The sequence below is a fragment of the Macrosteles quadrilineatus genome, unplaced genomic scaffold, assembly GCF_028750875.1.
Source record: "Macrosteles quadrilineatus isolate MER2022 unplaced genomic scaffold, UCM_ALF_1.0 Scaffold_2__2_contigs__length_208266976, whole genome shotgun sequence".
NCBI classification, from domain to species: Eukaryota; Metazoa; Arthropoda; class Insecta; order Hemiptera; family Cicadellidae; genus Macrosteles; species Macrosteles quadrilineatus.
In genome coordinates this window covers 141666962-141682021 of record NW_026542595.1, presented here as the reverse complement: position 1 = coordinate 141682021, position 15060 = coordinate 141666962, and the positions used below count along the sequence as shown (strand labels likewise).

Genomic DNA, 15060 nt, shown 5'->3' with positions numbered 1-15060 from the left:
CTGAACAGCTCAGCAGGCTTGTTTTGAAAGAATTAATCATAAAACTATGACATTGGAATGCCTGTTTGATTGAGACATACTCATCTGCTTATCATGTTGAAAAACCAATGTTATAATTATGGCCATTGAAGTGTTAGGGAAAAAACCGTCATTTGTAATTTCTGGTTTGTTCTATGATACATACTCTACCTAGACAAGTTGATAATTGTTTATTTTTGCAATAAACTCAATCTAGTTTGGATGGCCTAGTTTAAAAAGCTAGCAAATGAAGCTTCTCCAAGAATCGACTTATTCTTTAGTTGCCTGTACCCATATAAGCAAATAACACAAAATATCTATCTCAGTTCAGTTGACTATTGCTTTCCAAGCTAAAAAGTATTACTCAGTAGTTTCTTATCACCTGCAAAAATTCATCATTACATTGATTACTACTGAAAAAGAATGTTTACTATGCGAAAGTAATGTTTCTTTTTTGGGATTTTGCCGACGTAAACAAACAAAGATTTGTTTTTGTTTGTCAACGGTTTCAATTTTCAACAACTTAAACCGTACAACCAAAGTAGATAATAACTTTAATTTGAAGGTATAACCTAAAAAATTTCTATGCGTTTTTTTAACGTTCCTAACTGTAATAAAGAAATATCCAACGACCTGTTTTAATTAAGAAAATTATTAGTCTATATGTAGTGTAGCGAAAAATTAACCTTAAAAAAAAACGTGAGTGAAAGTGGGTCTATACACATTCTCGACCATTTAAAGTGCTCGATAAATCTCGCACTTTAAACATATGGTCTCAAAAATATGCAATGACTCACTTTCTACTCTTGTTATGAAATATACTATTTCCTGAGCCATTAAGACAAACAATAAGTGATACCCAAAAAATAAAAGTGTTTTGTATAGGTTTACATTACAAAGATGCACAATTTTGATTAATATTTGTATTTTAAACCCAACTACAACTAACATCAATCTTTTCTGTGATGTTGTCGTCCTCGACGTACACTGAGGGAGGGAGAAGGAATGGAGACGAGTAGTTTGTGAATGCCATGTAAACTCCATGTTCCCTGAAACATATATAAGCTATTAACACATTAGCTAACACAATCATGCTTTGTGTATGTTAGAGGGGTTGAGGTTAATGCTAATGGATTCATTTATTTTTGTTCTACTCCAGCGAAACAGGCTGCTTTCAATACATGCTTTGTGAGGCTAAGGTAGCTCTTTTTCTCACTAGGGGAAAAAAAATAAAAAAGAGCCACTTTTTCCCCTAGTGATGAAATATGCTATTTGTTGATTGGAAGTAGGCAGTTTGAAATTCGAAACGGCACACGGAAGATTTCTCAGGTGCCGTTTGACGTCACTAACTGCTGACGTCACTTTGAGGGAACACCAATATCGCAAAGATACGGGATTGAGCCATCGGCCTCGGTGGTGCAGTGGATAGCGTTGCGGGCTGATAATCCGAAGGTTCCGGGTTCGAATCCCGCCGGCAGCACTAACTTTTTATCAAAAATTTTTTCATATCAGCAAGTTTGGTTGGTTTGGTTAGGTTATGACAGTTTAATTTTATAATTAAAAAATTATAAAATTGAATTTTAGGCAATTATAATTTTATTTTATGAACAAAACTATTTTTTAGATTAGTAAACCTTTATTCGATTTTTCCATTATCAGCACGTTTGGTTAGTTTGGTTAGGTTATGACAGTTTAATTTAATAATAGAAAATTATAAAATTGTCTGTTTCTTCAGACGAAGCAGTTAGTGACGTCAGCAGTTAGTGACGTCAAACGGCACCTGAGAAATCTTCCGTGTGCCCCACCGGTTTGAAATTGCACTAATCAGCTGTTATTCCTTTACAAATTTCTAATGATTCTCACAGCTGATTGCACTTCAATAGTCATGTAAGAAGTAAAAACTGAAAATGTAGATGTCAACAGGGCGGAGCCTAAAAGAATTTTTATGGCATCAGTGTGTTTACTAGTTTTTACAGTATGGTTTTAGAGAACAAGAGAAGGACTTGCAAGAGAATAATTGCCAACTGCCAGGTTTCTTTTCTAAAAATATGCCCCAAATATTTTGTTAGGTACTAAGAGAGTTATATGAGTTCCGCACCACAAAATAAGCATGTTAAAAAACAACAAATTTACAATCAGCAGAATTTAGACTCATGCGTCTTTGATCCAAACCTTTTCTACATAGTGCTTCACTGTGTAAATACATGAATTATTAAGGATATCGTAAAATTGTTTGTCAACTACAGTAAATAACCACTAACTCAGGAGAGATGGGTTCCCCCAGCAGAATTAGTTCTTCTGTGTTGGACACTTTACAGAAGCCATTGGTGTAGAAGTTCCAACTCCAGCAGGCAAAGCCCCACAAGCCCACAGGTGAAGTGATTGACTCGGCAAAGTACTCAACTGCTCGTACATGGTCACAACTGCGGTCTAAGGCACATTTAAGACATACCTTTTAAAGCAGTATCAGCCAAAAAGTTTACTTATTGTAATAAAATATGTTTTCTAATTTCATTTAATCAGATTTACACTACAAATTTAATAAATTTAGAAACATGGTAATATGTATACATTAGTTACAGTAGGGTCTCCACTATCTGATGTTCAGCTATAAAGACTTTTGGTTATCCAATCCTCACTATGATTCAAAAACTCATAAATGACTATGAATTGCTGTGAAATTTCTAATGTGTAGCTACAATATACAGGGTGTTCAAAAAAGGTGGGGACGTATTTTACGTACTGATTCCTTGGGCCAAAATAAATAGAAAATCAAGAATAAAAAAAAAATATAATTTTGTTATATCCGCCATTTTGTATTTTTTACATAAAAGATTTTTATCTTTAAATTGTTTTAACCGATCCTTATGAAAATTGGTATGTATAGAGAGACCCATCATAGAAAAAAATTCATCTTGATTCAACTTAAAATTTCATAATGGGGCCATTTTAATTTTCTAAGCTCAAATAACAAAAAAATGCTAATTTTATGAAAAAATGTCAAGACTACTTTTATTTAGCATTTTTAATTCCCTATCAAACGATACCAAGTTCAAAAATAGCAAATAAGAAACAGCTGAAATATTATTGTAATGATTTTTTTGCATAGTGTTTGATACATACTGCAGTTACAACCAGGCTGGTTGGCGCCATTGTTGAGGTAGACATCGATGGTTCCACCCACCGCCTTCTTGCCCTTGTGTCCCATATTGCTGTGGTACACGTCCACAAACATTGCGTCCCCAGGGTCAATCAGGGATGCCAGTGAGTTGGTCCAGTCATCGAACAATGGGAGAGCTGGATCCAATCCTGGGAATATAAAATTTTAAGTTTGAGTTTTGGGTACCTCTGAACACATAAAAGTAGTTTCTGAAGTGATTACTGTGTGTGTGTGGATGTGTACAGAGCTACACACTCCATCTGTGGTCCGATTCTGATGAAGTTGGTATGGTGGTATCCATATAGTATTTCTATGTGTATTTTAACTTTTTTTCAATTTCTTTTTATAAAACCCCATAGAATAACAGAAAATCATATTTTTACAATAACAGAATCAAAAATGTTGATAGAAGTTTTGTATTTTAAAGTCCTTTTAACCCAAATGTGCACAGCCCCCAAAGCTGTAAAAATTACTGTTCAAAAGTTATTCAATATATTGTGATTTTTTTTTTCCATGAAATATCATAAATAAATGTTTTGCTCATTTAAGTAGTACTGATGTAAAGTAGTAATTATAAGTTGGTGTAAAACAGCTGGTCCATGTAAGGGATCTGGATATGAGACTGTACCTGTGAGTCTCGGCACTTTGCCAGACTTGAGGTTAGAGGCGACTGTGGCGGCAGTGTGTGCTCCGAGACTGAACCCCACGATGTGTGTGTTGTTGACGCTGATATCGCTGCGTGTCTGGTACAGAAGGTCCAAGAATTCCGCAGCGCAGTGGCCCACAGTGTCCACATTGTGTGCCGCCTCCCAGTAGCACGGCTCGGCGGCCAGCGGACTCCAGTCTACTGTCACAATGTTGTACTCTCCATGCTTGAAGTACGCTGCAGCATTCACATACAAAACACGGATAAATCATAACACAGGGCACAATTTTTTAATTGATAAGTTGAAAATTGTCTATTTTTCCAAAACAGTTCAACATAATCATACCTATATTAACAACAGCTTTTATCCATTGTTGATTTTGTTGATTGTTTGATTTTTGGAAGGGATGATCTTTTGATAGAAGTCTATGTTAGAGAACTTTTAAAGCTGCTACTCAATAACTTGAACCAAAAGGTAGCGATTTCGACTTTATTTGACAAATTAGAATGTCAAATCAGAGCTCTTGACACATTAGGAGTAACTACTGATAAATGTGCGGCTATTCTTTACCCATTAGTTGAGTCGTGTTTGCCAGAGGATCTTTTAAGGGCGTGGCAACGTCATTCCGACTTTGATCCAGAAGCTGATTTGAAGAATAGACTCGATGCGCTTGTTTCTGCGCATTGAAGTGACAAATGAGGAGCGAATTTCACTTGCTACCTCAGGTTTTGGGGACTCGAAGAGACAATTGGGTAAGTCATCCAAACCATTCTTAAGTAACAAAACAGAATCAATTCCCACTGCAACCGATCTTGTCAACCAAAAGGTTGGTAAACCCCCTATGAAATGTATTTTTTGTGGTGAAAAACATTTGACAGAAAATTGTAAGAGTTGTAGTAATCTGACACATTTAGAAAAGGTAAACCTATTATCAAGTAACAGATGTTGTTATCGTTGCACAAAGTATGGCCATGTCAGTAAGAAGTGTCATGTTCGATTAAACTGCTCTCTTTGCAATGGTCGACATGCAACAGTAATGTGTAACAAGTCTCAAGATAAATCTAATGTAAATTATGTTAATGATAACACTTTAGTACCTTGTGAAAGTAATTTAGCTAATAATGCACACTCTGAAGTATTTTTACAAACTGTACGTGTGAATATTAGAGGAAGTAATAAAGAACGAGCAGCACGAGTCATTTTTGACTCTGGTTCTCAAAGGTCCTACATTTTGAAGAAAACTGCAGAAGAAATGGGGTATGTATCATTTGGAAAGGAAACCCTTAATCATGCATTGTTTGGTGGATCAGTAACAAATGCTGTTGAACACAATCAACATAAAGTAAGGTTAAGTGATTTGGGTAGCAATTACTATTGCAACTTTGAGGTATTAGATCAAGATGTGATATGTAATAATATTTCAGAAATCAAAGCCCTTGGATAAACAAATTACAGTCTTTTGGTTTTAATGTTTCTGACACTGTAGAAGGGCCAATTGAAGTTTTGATTGGATCTGATATTGGTGGAAAGTTGTTTACAGGGAAACGTCATGTTTTGACAAATGATTTAGTTGCAATGGAAACCTTACTTGGTTGGGTGTTAATGGGGAAAGGAAAAGTAAAAGGAGTGACATGTAGATCAAGTGTAATGACTATAGGCCTAACATCTTTGTTAACACCTATTTCTGACAAGTGTAGTGTAGACATTCCTAATATAGAGGATCCTGTAACTGTCAAGATGGAATCTGAAAATAATAAGATTTGTGAATGTGATGAAGACGCTTTTGGATATGAATTTAAAAAGTCTGTATCATCAAGTATAGCAATTTTGAACTCAGAAAGTTCAAACAAAAAAGAAGTAGAAGAAGTGCAAGATAAAGAAAGTTCAAATGGAAAAGTTGTAAATAAAGTTAAATTTAGAAAACGAGGAAAACAAATTAAGTTACCAAAAAGACTGAACTTTTAACAAACTTTTAACTTTTCAAACAACTTTAGACTTGTTCCAGTAGGTGCTGGCATCTATCGGCAGCTCAGAGAACTATTACAAATGTCTCCAAGTAACACTGCCGGTAAGGTAGATCGAATAAAAAAATGTAACCTCCAGGTGACGCCGGGTCCGAAGAGGATAATATGTGTTTTGAGTCTTTAAATAATGGAAACTTAAGACTCAAAAGGTGGGAGTATGTTGAAAATTACTGTCTCTAGATGATTATTTATATGTTAATTTAATTCATCAGATGTTTTATTTGTTTACATTTTGCAATTAGTGTTTTCCTTTTGATGGATTGTTAGAGTTGGTCTTGAGTAGTTATGTCTGAATAAAATTGAAGTTCTTTTCGTTCTATGTTTTCTTGAGATTATTTAAAAAGTATACCCCTTTTAGAAGAATCAGTATCGCGTTTTAACAGAAATTATGATAGATTCTGACTGCATATAAAAAAAAGATTGTTTGTTTACAATTTTAAATTTGTCTAGTTTACCTGTTCATAATGATCTGATGAAAATGCAAGTGGTGTAAATCAAATTTTATTAAATATCATGTTTTTAGAGAAGTTTGGTTCAGCCTCACGTATAAGGGAAGTTTTGTTTAATGAAAAGAAGTAAGTCCCTTGTTCATTCCATCTAGCATAATATAACACAACTGTGCCAATATTGTTTTAATATAATTTTATTCCTCCACATAGAACAAAATGAGTTGGTTTAAACCAAACCAATTTTCTTTTATTGGCCTTTAGACTACAATCAATTACAAGAAAACAAATTTGGAGTTTTTTGTTGTTTATTAAAAATTCTTTGAAGTAAAACGTTTAAAAATCAGAACATAGTACTAGAATAAGCACGTATCCAACTCCATTTTATTTGTGATTCCTCTCTTGTATTCTATCGATGGTTCTTAAAAAGTTCATTAGACTTTCAGTTCTCCCTCTGACTGACCTGGCCTTAGTTCCATGTTAGGCGAGTAGTCCTTGTTGCCAGTATATCCATGTATGATCACTTTGAGAGGCACTCCCTGTACAAACTTGGCTTGTCGTAAAGTATCTGAGTCTAATGGGTCCAAGCGTTGGGGAGAGTTTTGCGTATCTCTGAAAAGTGTTAGTTTATGTAATTATATACTTTTATAAATTGTAATCCCTTTTTATAACATCTATTACAAATCTAAAAAGCCTTTGGACTATACCTCTGGGTTTGTGATGTGATCTTAGGGCTGTGAAGTTCTGTTACAGCTTTTAAATCACACAAGCCAGTAGAGAAGGCAATGATCGGACAGTGGCTCTCTAACTAGCAATGTTTATGTTTGGTCCATTTGCGTGAGATGCTGAGGTACAACGTTTGGTTTATGGTCCTTGGAAATATCCAATAAGTCTGGTATCATATAAAGATAATTAATTATTAAATAAATTAAATCCTTCTTGTTCCATCACAAGTAAGCTGCTGAACACTAAGGGGCGGTTCACGAGCTCGGGACTATCGTAGTCCGAGCCCAGAATCCGGAAATAACCGGTATTTGGGCCGCGACTTAAAAAATCGGGTTCACGAGCTCGAGACTATATAAGCCGCGGACCAGACTGATAGGCGGCTCACAATTAGTGCAGGGATAAAACCCGGTTTTAAAAGTTGGGTTCACGAGTCCAATTACAGATAGTCCCGGCTTTGATCATTAGTCCCGGTGGGTTCACGAGTCAAGTCCGAGCCCAGATAAGATGGTTCGGGCCCAAAAGAACAACGGTGTTTGGTCTCCAACTCAGACCTGGTAGGAGGCAGGTTTAACGTGACATGATGCCGGTTTTATCTAATTAGCTCCTTTATTTTTATTATTTGTTAAAAACTAATGTTTAAATATAGTTCCTCATTAAATTCCGAACAATTTCATTACCCACAACACCGTATTAAAAAAATATGTAAAAATGGTAAAAAGGCTAATAAATCATGAAAAAAATCATCAAACAGCTTAAAACGACTGATAAATTATGCACGTAACGAAATAGTATCATAAAAAAGATATTTTACTGACAAACCCCATGTTATTACTATTTTAACGACAAAATTATGTGTAGAATATAAATATAACTAATCAGCCACAGTTAAACCATCGTTATCCAACATAATTATCAGAAATAGTTTTTTGCCGTGGGAAACATCAAGCAAACCGTCAGTCGTTGAGTACGGTTCGCGGTGATATCACTGTCTTGTGTTGTACTCACTGGTCGCCGTGTGTATTGAATATGACTATGAAATATCTATACTGTATTATGTTCACAATTATGTACGATCAATCCACTACCTCGCATAAGACCAGCTCGTTATCATGACTAAAACCCTTTTATGACTTGATGAATTTAGAGATAGATTAAAATGTTCCAAATATACCGTCAATGAGAAATTTGAGGCGTTCACTCCAAGGCACGGATTTCCCGACAGCAAAATCCGTTACAGTATTCTAAATTGAAAAAAAAATTTAGTTGCACTAATATTTTTGGCTGATGGCACTTTTCATCGAGAAACTGGTGATTTATTGGATGTTAGTAAAGTTTGGATGGTAGCTATTTGTTTGGTAATGAAAGCAGAACAAATTAAATTTTCAGTTCGAAACTATGCCCAAAGAAAAAAAAAACAATGTTTTCCTACTACTGTAGTAAATATAATATAATACTAGTAAATCCTTCCTACCTAGTAAATATAAACGCATTGTAATGAAACTGATTTTAAAAATCGCAACAACACAAAATGTAAATTAAAAACCATAGCTGTTAACATAAATAATATTACGAGCTAATTGCAGAATATTATTTTCAACATTTTACAGTTAGATTATTATAGAGTGTAAGAATAACGGAAAGAATATTCTTTGGTTACAGCCACGATTAAATCCAGCACACACATAAGATTTTTATATCTAATAATCAGTACCTCTAAATACATTTTAGTTTCAATAACTGTACCATTAAAATAAGTTTAGTTAAAATTATCCTATCCAAAAATCACCATCCTAAATTATCGGGCAATTATGCAAAATATGCATTCATCCGGTTATAAATACCCGGTTATTTTATGTCATGCATCTTAATTAAATTATAATAATGCAAACAGAAAAATATATTTCACTAAAGACTTCCATTATCTGATTTCATACAAACGTGGATTGTTGTGTTTATAAATCTGTAAATAGATTATCATAGGCGAGCACTGGACAATGAAATACGAGAAAAATAATCGTTTTGGACGTTTTGGTTCAGTCTTTTTTCACACGATCATCCTATTGTATGGAAGTGCGTATGTCAACAGCAGTGGCTTCAGATGTATTTCCAGACTGTTGTTACTGGTTGTTACCAACGTCTCAACAGAAATTCCCTGCGAATCCCTGTCATTAGGCTCCGCTATGGATTTGGTCTCGACCTACAATGGGCCCGGCTTTCACATCATTAGGCTCTGACTCGTGAACCCATTTTTTGGTCGTCGCTTATATAGTCCGGGACCAACGTCTGGTCACGGACTATGAAGTCCCGAGCTCGTGAACCGCCCCTAAGGATACAACATACAACAAAAAACAATTTAGGCTAAACCTAAAAGAATTAACTAATTAAATCTACGCAATAATTTTGATCTTGATCAGTTAGAGTATAAATGGTTTCTTAGGATTGATATTGAAGTGTTCAATGTTACAATGGAAATTTTCTTTAGAATGTTTCTAATTTTTGTATGTCTTTTTTATCCGTTTTTACAGTTCTTCTCCACACAATAGAGAACAACTGTAGTGAACCTCAAAACAAAAACGTTCTCACTTTGTCAAAAGGTGTTGATTACTGCTTTTAGATAATCTTCAATCCAACAATACAGCAAGGAAGAAAATATAAAAGTTATCTGAAGCACTTATAGCTTAATAAAATTTGATATTTACCTAGTATAAAGGTAAAAGGAGATGTTTGAGTTAGGGCATGTACCGTCGGCACTGGGGCAACCATCCTGGCGGAATAAATAGTTTGTCACAGGCTGCATTATGGTTCCTGTCCATCCTGCTAGGGTAGTCCCAAGCTGGGCAACTGTCACAGAACATATGTATTGTCAGATGTTTTAGATTATATAACATAAAATTAATAAATTGGTACTGAGATCCGTCTTTGCCTCAAGCCTAAAAGGCTGATATGTCAGCTATCATGAATAACCAGTGTAGCCATAAATTTTCCAGTGTGGGAATTCACCATCGTCTAGGGGAAAAAAATTCACTTTTTAATATATAGTTTTTGGAAAAAGCACAGTTGGAACACCCTACATTCTCACCGCAACTAATCATGTGAGCATAGCTCAAGAAGATAGCTGAAAACTGAATCTTACAAATATGCTACCTGATGGGATACTCTCTGGTGTGGATTAACGTCCACACGAGTGAGTGCTACGACTATCCACAGTACTATCCTGATAATTAGACCAATTCGTATATACCAAGGCGAAAATGTGGTTCGGACTCCACTATAAACTGTAGGTCCCTTAGTTGCCATTAGCTGTATGGGCTATTAATTAACAGCTGTGTCTAAGGAATATGTCAGCCTTAGTTACTAACAAGACTACAATATCGTGCCACTCATCCTACACTTATCTCCATCCATCCTTGGCTTAAAAACCTACCTTTGTATGGTCACCAATTCAAAGTAAAGTTTTAAAGTAAAGTATTAAAGTATATTTATCATCAAAGGCGATACAAATTAAAATTTACTTGATGAAGAGAAATGGCTGTTTTTCAAGTAGCTAATTCATCTTAGTCAGAGTTCCATACTGGTGTGGTAAGTAAGTAGTGGTGATGCAAATTTACTCAAGAAGGTGAGTATCAGTGACAGGGGGCCTGACTGTTCTTATCAGGATGATAACAGCGTTCAGTAGTCAACATTACCATTGCTAATGGCTCTATATATCATGTGACGACAGCTGTGACTTTTACTACTTTTTAACCAGCTGTCTAATTTGATTAATTAGAAGCATAGTTCAAGACTGCAAAGTTTGGGAAGCAGGATGGGCACTTGAGGTTGAAATATCTTTCAATCCCGTAAACAAAAACAAATCTGTTGAAGAACAAAAGTAAATAAATTTAACTTAATTGAGCAATGTGTTTAAGGAATTCAATTTACACATTTTAAAGTAACTATGTCTGAGATTTGGTTTTCATTAATGTGTACAAAAAAAGCATCTGTACTACTGAGTTTTACAATAATCGTCCAATACCAATTCATATGATTTTCCAAAACATATGATTTTTCCAAAACAAGCAAATATCCCGTTAAGCTTAACAAGAGGACTCTAGCATTTCTCTTTATGTGAATTCATCTCCATTCATACTTGACTTAAAATGCCTACATTTGTATGGTTGCCATTTCAAAGTAAAGTTTAAAATGTATTAAGAAATTTGGATTTTGTTAAAAATTTAATTGTTCAAACAGCTGATCTTTAAAAAAATTTTAAAGTCATGCAACTATTTAGGTCCATTCACACACATCAGTCCAGTCACTCAACTAACTGACGGACAGTTTACTACCGCTACAAAAATCTGGTGGAAAACTAAATTTACATAAATGTTTCTAAATCACCAATGAAGATTGAGACACAACAAATCTTAGAAGAGCACAGTTGGATTTTTTGGGGAATTTTTATATGGGATTAAAAGGAAAATATAAAACATAGATGTGATCCTTGGTTATAAATCTACATGAAGAAAACAGTATAATGGAACATAATACCATGATTAGTTTTCGTTTTAATACAAATAGATAACCACCAAATAAATTAATTAGCAACAACAGGGATAATTTCATACAATTACAGAAACTTTGGTGAATTGTATGACTTTGGGTGGGACTTGTATGAACTTTTTTTTGGTAGGCGTGATTATTTATTACACACAACGACCCAAAAAGAGAAATCTTTGTTAGATTTTACTAGCTGTTACCTAACGGGGCTTCACCCCCAGTGGCGTAGATACGGGGGGGGATCAGGGGGATATATCCCCCCCTTCAACCTATAATGGGTAAAAAAATTGTAATAACATTAAAAAAATAATGTTTTAACGTATGCAATGAAATAGTGAATCTTTTTAATTTTACTTCTATTGTATTATGCTTGTTTTTCGTAAGTATACTTTCAATATCAATAAATCGTAAATAAACTGCAATGCCAGTGAAAGTAGTATGGTTTTTGCGCGCGAAACAGAGTACAGACACAAGTCACAGAAGGTCAACAGCCTATCCGCCCCTCCCCCTTCCGCCGCCACTTCACCTTTTACACCTACCTGAAATTAATCGTTGTAAATAATAAAATAGTTAATCAAATGTCATGCCTATTGTACTAAGCTTGTTTGTTTGTACGTATACTTTATTATCAATCAATAAATGGAAACAGATAAACTACATTCCGGTAGCCGGTAGCAGTGGTGGGGTGGGATATTTGCGCGCCAAACAGACCTGAGTCACCGGACGTTCCGCGTCCAACCGCCCATCGACACCCTCCTCCTCTAACCCCGTCTCCCACACTACGCTTGATCTGTCGTCTGGTGTTAATTATTGTGCCAGTGTGTTTTTATCACTGAGCTATAATTCTAACTGGAGGTAGCAACTGAAGGTGAATGTCAAAGATGCGTGTCGCCAGCCGCCATGTTTGCGTGAGGCGGGTGTCATAAGAAGCCATGTTATTGCTATGACAAAAAAACTCACTGCTATACCAACCTAGTTATAAGAAGCCATGTTATTGCTATGATAAGAAAACCCGATGCTATACCAACCTAACAAAATCAGCGACACGCTTTTGACAGACTTCTGCCATGGCAGTGCTACCTCCAGTTATAATTTTAGCTCAGTGGTTTTTATGATTTTCGTATTCCGTGGTGTCTCATGAGTGTTCTGAGTGTCTGTGAAGTAAACTGATCGGGTTTTTCGCCCCGAAACAAAAATTTGGAGGCGTTAGCTGGTGTGGCAATGGAACAACGAAGTAAAGTGATTTTATTACTCGCCTTTGAAATCGAGTACGGGATTACCTTGCGAGTTAGGCAAACACATTTTGGACGAGTTACGTACAATAGTTTACGCCATACTACTAAATCTTTACAAATCTTTATATATGACCACCTGTTTCTTGTTTTAAAATAAAACTAAATCTTTAGATAAAGAATTACATTTAATGAGCCACAAATAAGTTTGTTTACTAAAACATTGTTTACAAAACAACATAATAATAATTTAAGAACCATATGACTTTATAGTCATATGTCATCTCCCTTCTTCACTTATAAAGGACTAAAAATCAATAGTCGTAATCTCTAAGAGAGGTTATGTTTTTGTTTATAAACACTCATTGCCACACAAATACAGTGTATAATCAGCTGATTGGTGACCGGTAAAACTCATTACAGTACAGTAGTACGCAATGAAACCCCATTTGATTAAGCTGGTGGCAAACAGATGTTTTCTGGACTAAATCCTTGCGAGGGAAGTTCATTAAAATAGTGTTGTGTGGGCGTGTGGCGTAAACATATTAATCAAAATATTCAGTGTTAAAGGAAGTGTTAGAGAAACATAACGTTAAATGTTATCATATAACGAAAAGCCTAGCCTAAGTACTTTAAAAATAAATGTAATAAAAAAACTAGTCCACCTGCAATTAAAGCGAAAAGCTCCAACAAAATTGCATAAAATGTATTAAGTATTAACACCAGATTTCACTTCCTAAACGCTTAAAAATAGTGTTTAGGGAAGTTATTTTTCTCCAATTTTCTGATTTTCTCCCGGACCCCCCTTGCTTGCTGGGGGGTATTCCATACCCACCAGACCCCCCGGTATGCCCCCCCATGACAAGAGTCTATCTACGCCACTGTTCACCCCGTTTGACTTCAAAAGTATATTAATAAAACTATTGATTGGTTACGTTAAGCGGAAATAAACAAAACAGAATACAGTAATACAATAGTTATTTGTGTAACTAGTGGGCAAAGTGGCACTTTGCTGCACACGAGAGCAATGCTGCGAGTGCGGAATGATCTTGAGTGCAGCAAAGGCCTTTTATATGCACTCGTGTTACACACATTATATTTTTCCTACAGTCACTATAAAGCATATAAATAATTAGTCTTTCAAACATTATACAACCTGTTTTTAGGTTCAGCTGGCAACACAAATAGGTGCCCTAGAGAAGGTAGTACCCGGTCCGTATCGTTCTATTTTTCCTCGGCAAGAAATGTGCTCCGCGTTTTGAGAATATAGTTCCGTATGTTTTTGTAATTTGAAGTGGTTTCCGCGCCTAAAAAAAAATTCTTTAAAGGTATTTTCTTGTTTATTAAGATCGTAGGAATGTTTTAAAAACGTTTAAAAGAAAAGTCCAGAAAGTTCAGAAATACCGAAACTATAAACACAAAATGACAGGTTAAATCGTAGTTATAATAGTCAATCAGCTGCTCTTAGTATTAGTATTTTTAAGTGTTGCCAACCTATTTCCAAGCGTACACGGATTACGTGCATAATAGAACCACGCTGTTTTGTGTTGTTTCGTTGGAATCCTGATGTGCGGCAAAGTATAAACCGTACGACAAAGTATAAACACTATAAACCATACGGCAAAGTATAAATATGCAGCAATTAGCAGCTTTCTGTACTATAAACAGTACAAGGAAGCCAACTTTGTTGGGTGACTGTAGGAAAACAAATAATCACACCTGATTTTAATAAGGTTAATAAATAATTGAAAGAATAACAAACAAATAAGTACAGCTGAGGTATTTTTAACATTAGGTATATGGAAAGTTCCTTTATAAAGGAATTAAAGGGCAATACAAAAATACACCATGCTCAATCAATGCTGTAAATTTTAATTTTAAACGTTTTATTGCAATTTTTTGACTTTCCTTATAAAACTCCATAGTTTCACATCTGCTTATCCAAGATAATCTTTAGCTCTTAACAGTTGAAGGATGATCAATTGTAATGTAAAATTAATGGGAGATAGTACCGGTATGTGCCAGTTTGCTTATAGTGTTTTCCATAAATAATACTTACTACTATAAAAATGCTCAGCAATTAATTACCCTACAATTTTAATCACAGTTTCAAAATATCAAACTTTTAAAGTAGTTTGTGTAATCTTACCAAGCCTGAAAAGTATGAACAGAGTCCTAAGAAGGTGCATGGTTGAAGTGACCAACAGTAATCAGTGTAACGACTTATCAGCCTATTTGTCAACCAGTGACAGGTGCTGAATTAAGGGGGCA

At 35.1% G+C, this 15060-nt stretch overlaps 1 protein-coding gene across 1 annotated transcript in view; it reads right to left on the bottom strand.

Moving 5' to 3' along the window:
* Window positions 1-382: 382 nt before the first annotated feature.
* Window positions 383-15060, bottom strand: part of LOC128984973 (uncharacterized) — a 42782-nt gene continuing 28104 nt past the window's right edge. Inside the window, exons 8-15 of the mRNA XM_054404344.1 lie at window positions 14939-14995; window positions 9721-9862; window positions 6759-6907; window positions 3807-4061; window positions 3142-3327; window positions 2280-2448; window positions 968-1067; window positions 383-400 (exon numbers count right to left, since the gene is read on the bottom strand). Of these exons, the coding sequence (XP_054260319.1) occupies window positions 383-400; window positions 968-1067; window positions 2280-2448; window positions 3142-3327; window positions 3807-4061; window positions 6759-6907; window positions 9721-9862; window positions 14939-14995 (1076 nt within the window). The remainder of the gene's footprint in view (window positions 401-967; window positions 1068-2279; window positions 2449-3141; window positions 3328-3806; window positions 4062-6758; window positions 6908-9720; window positions 9863-14938; window positions 14996-15060) is intronic.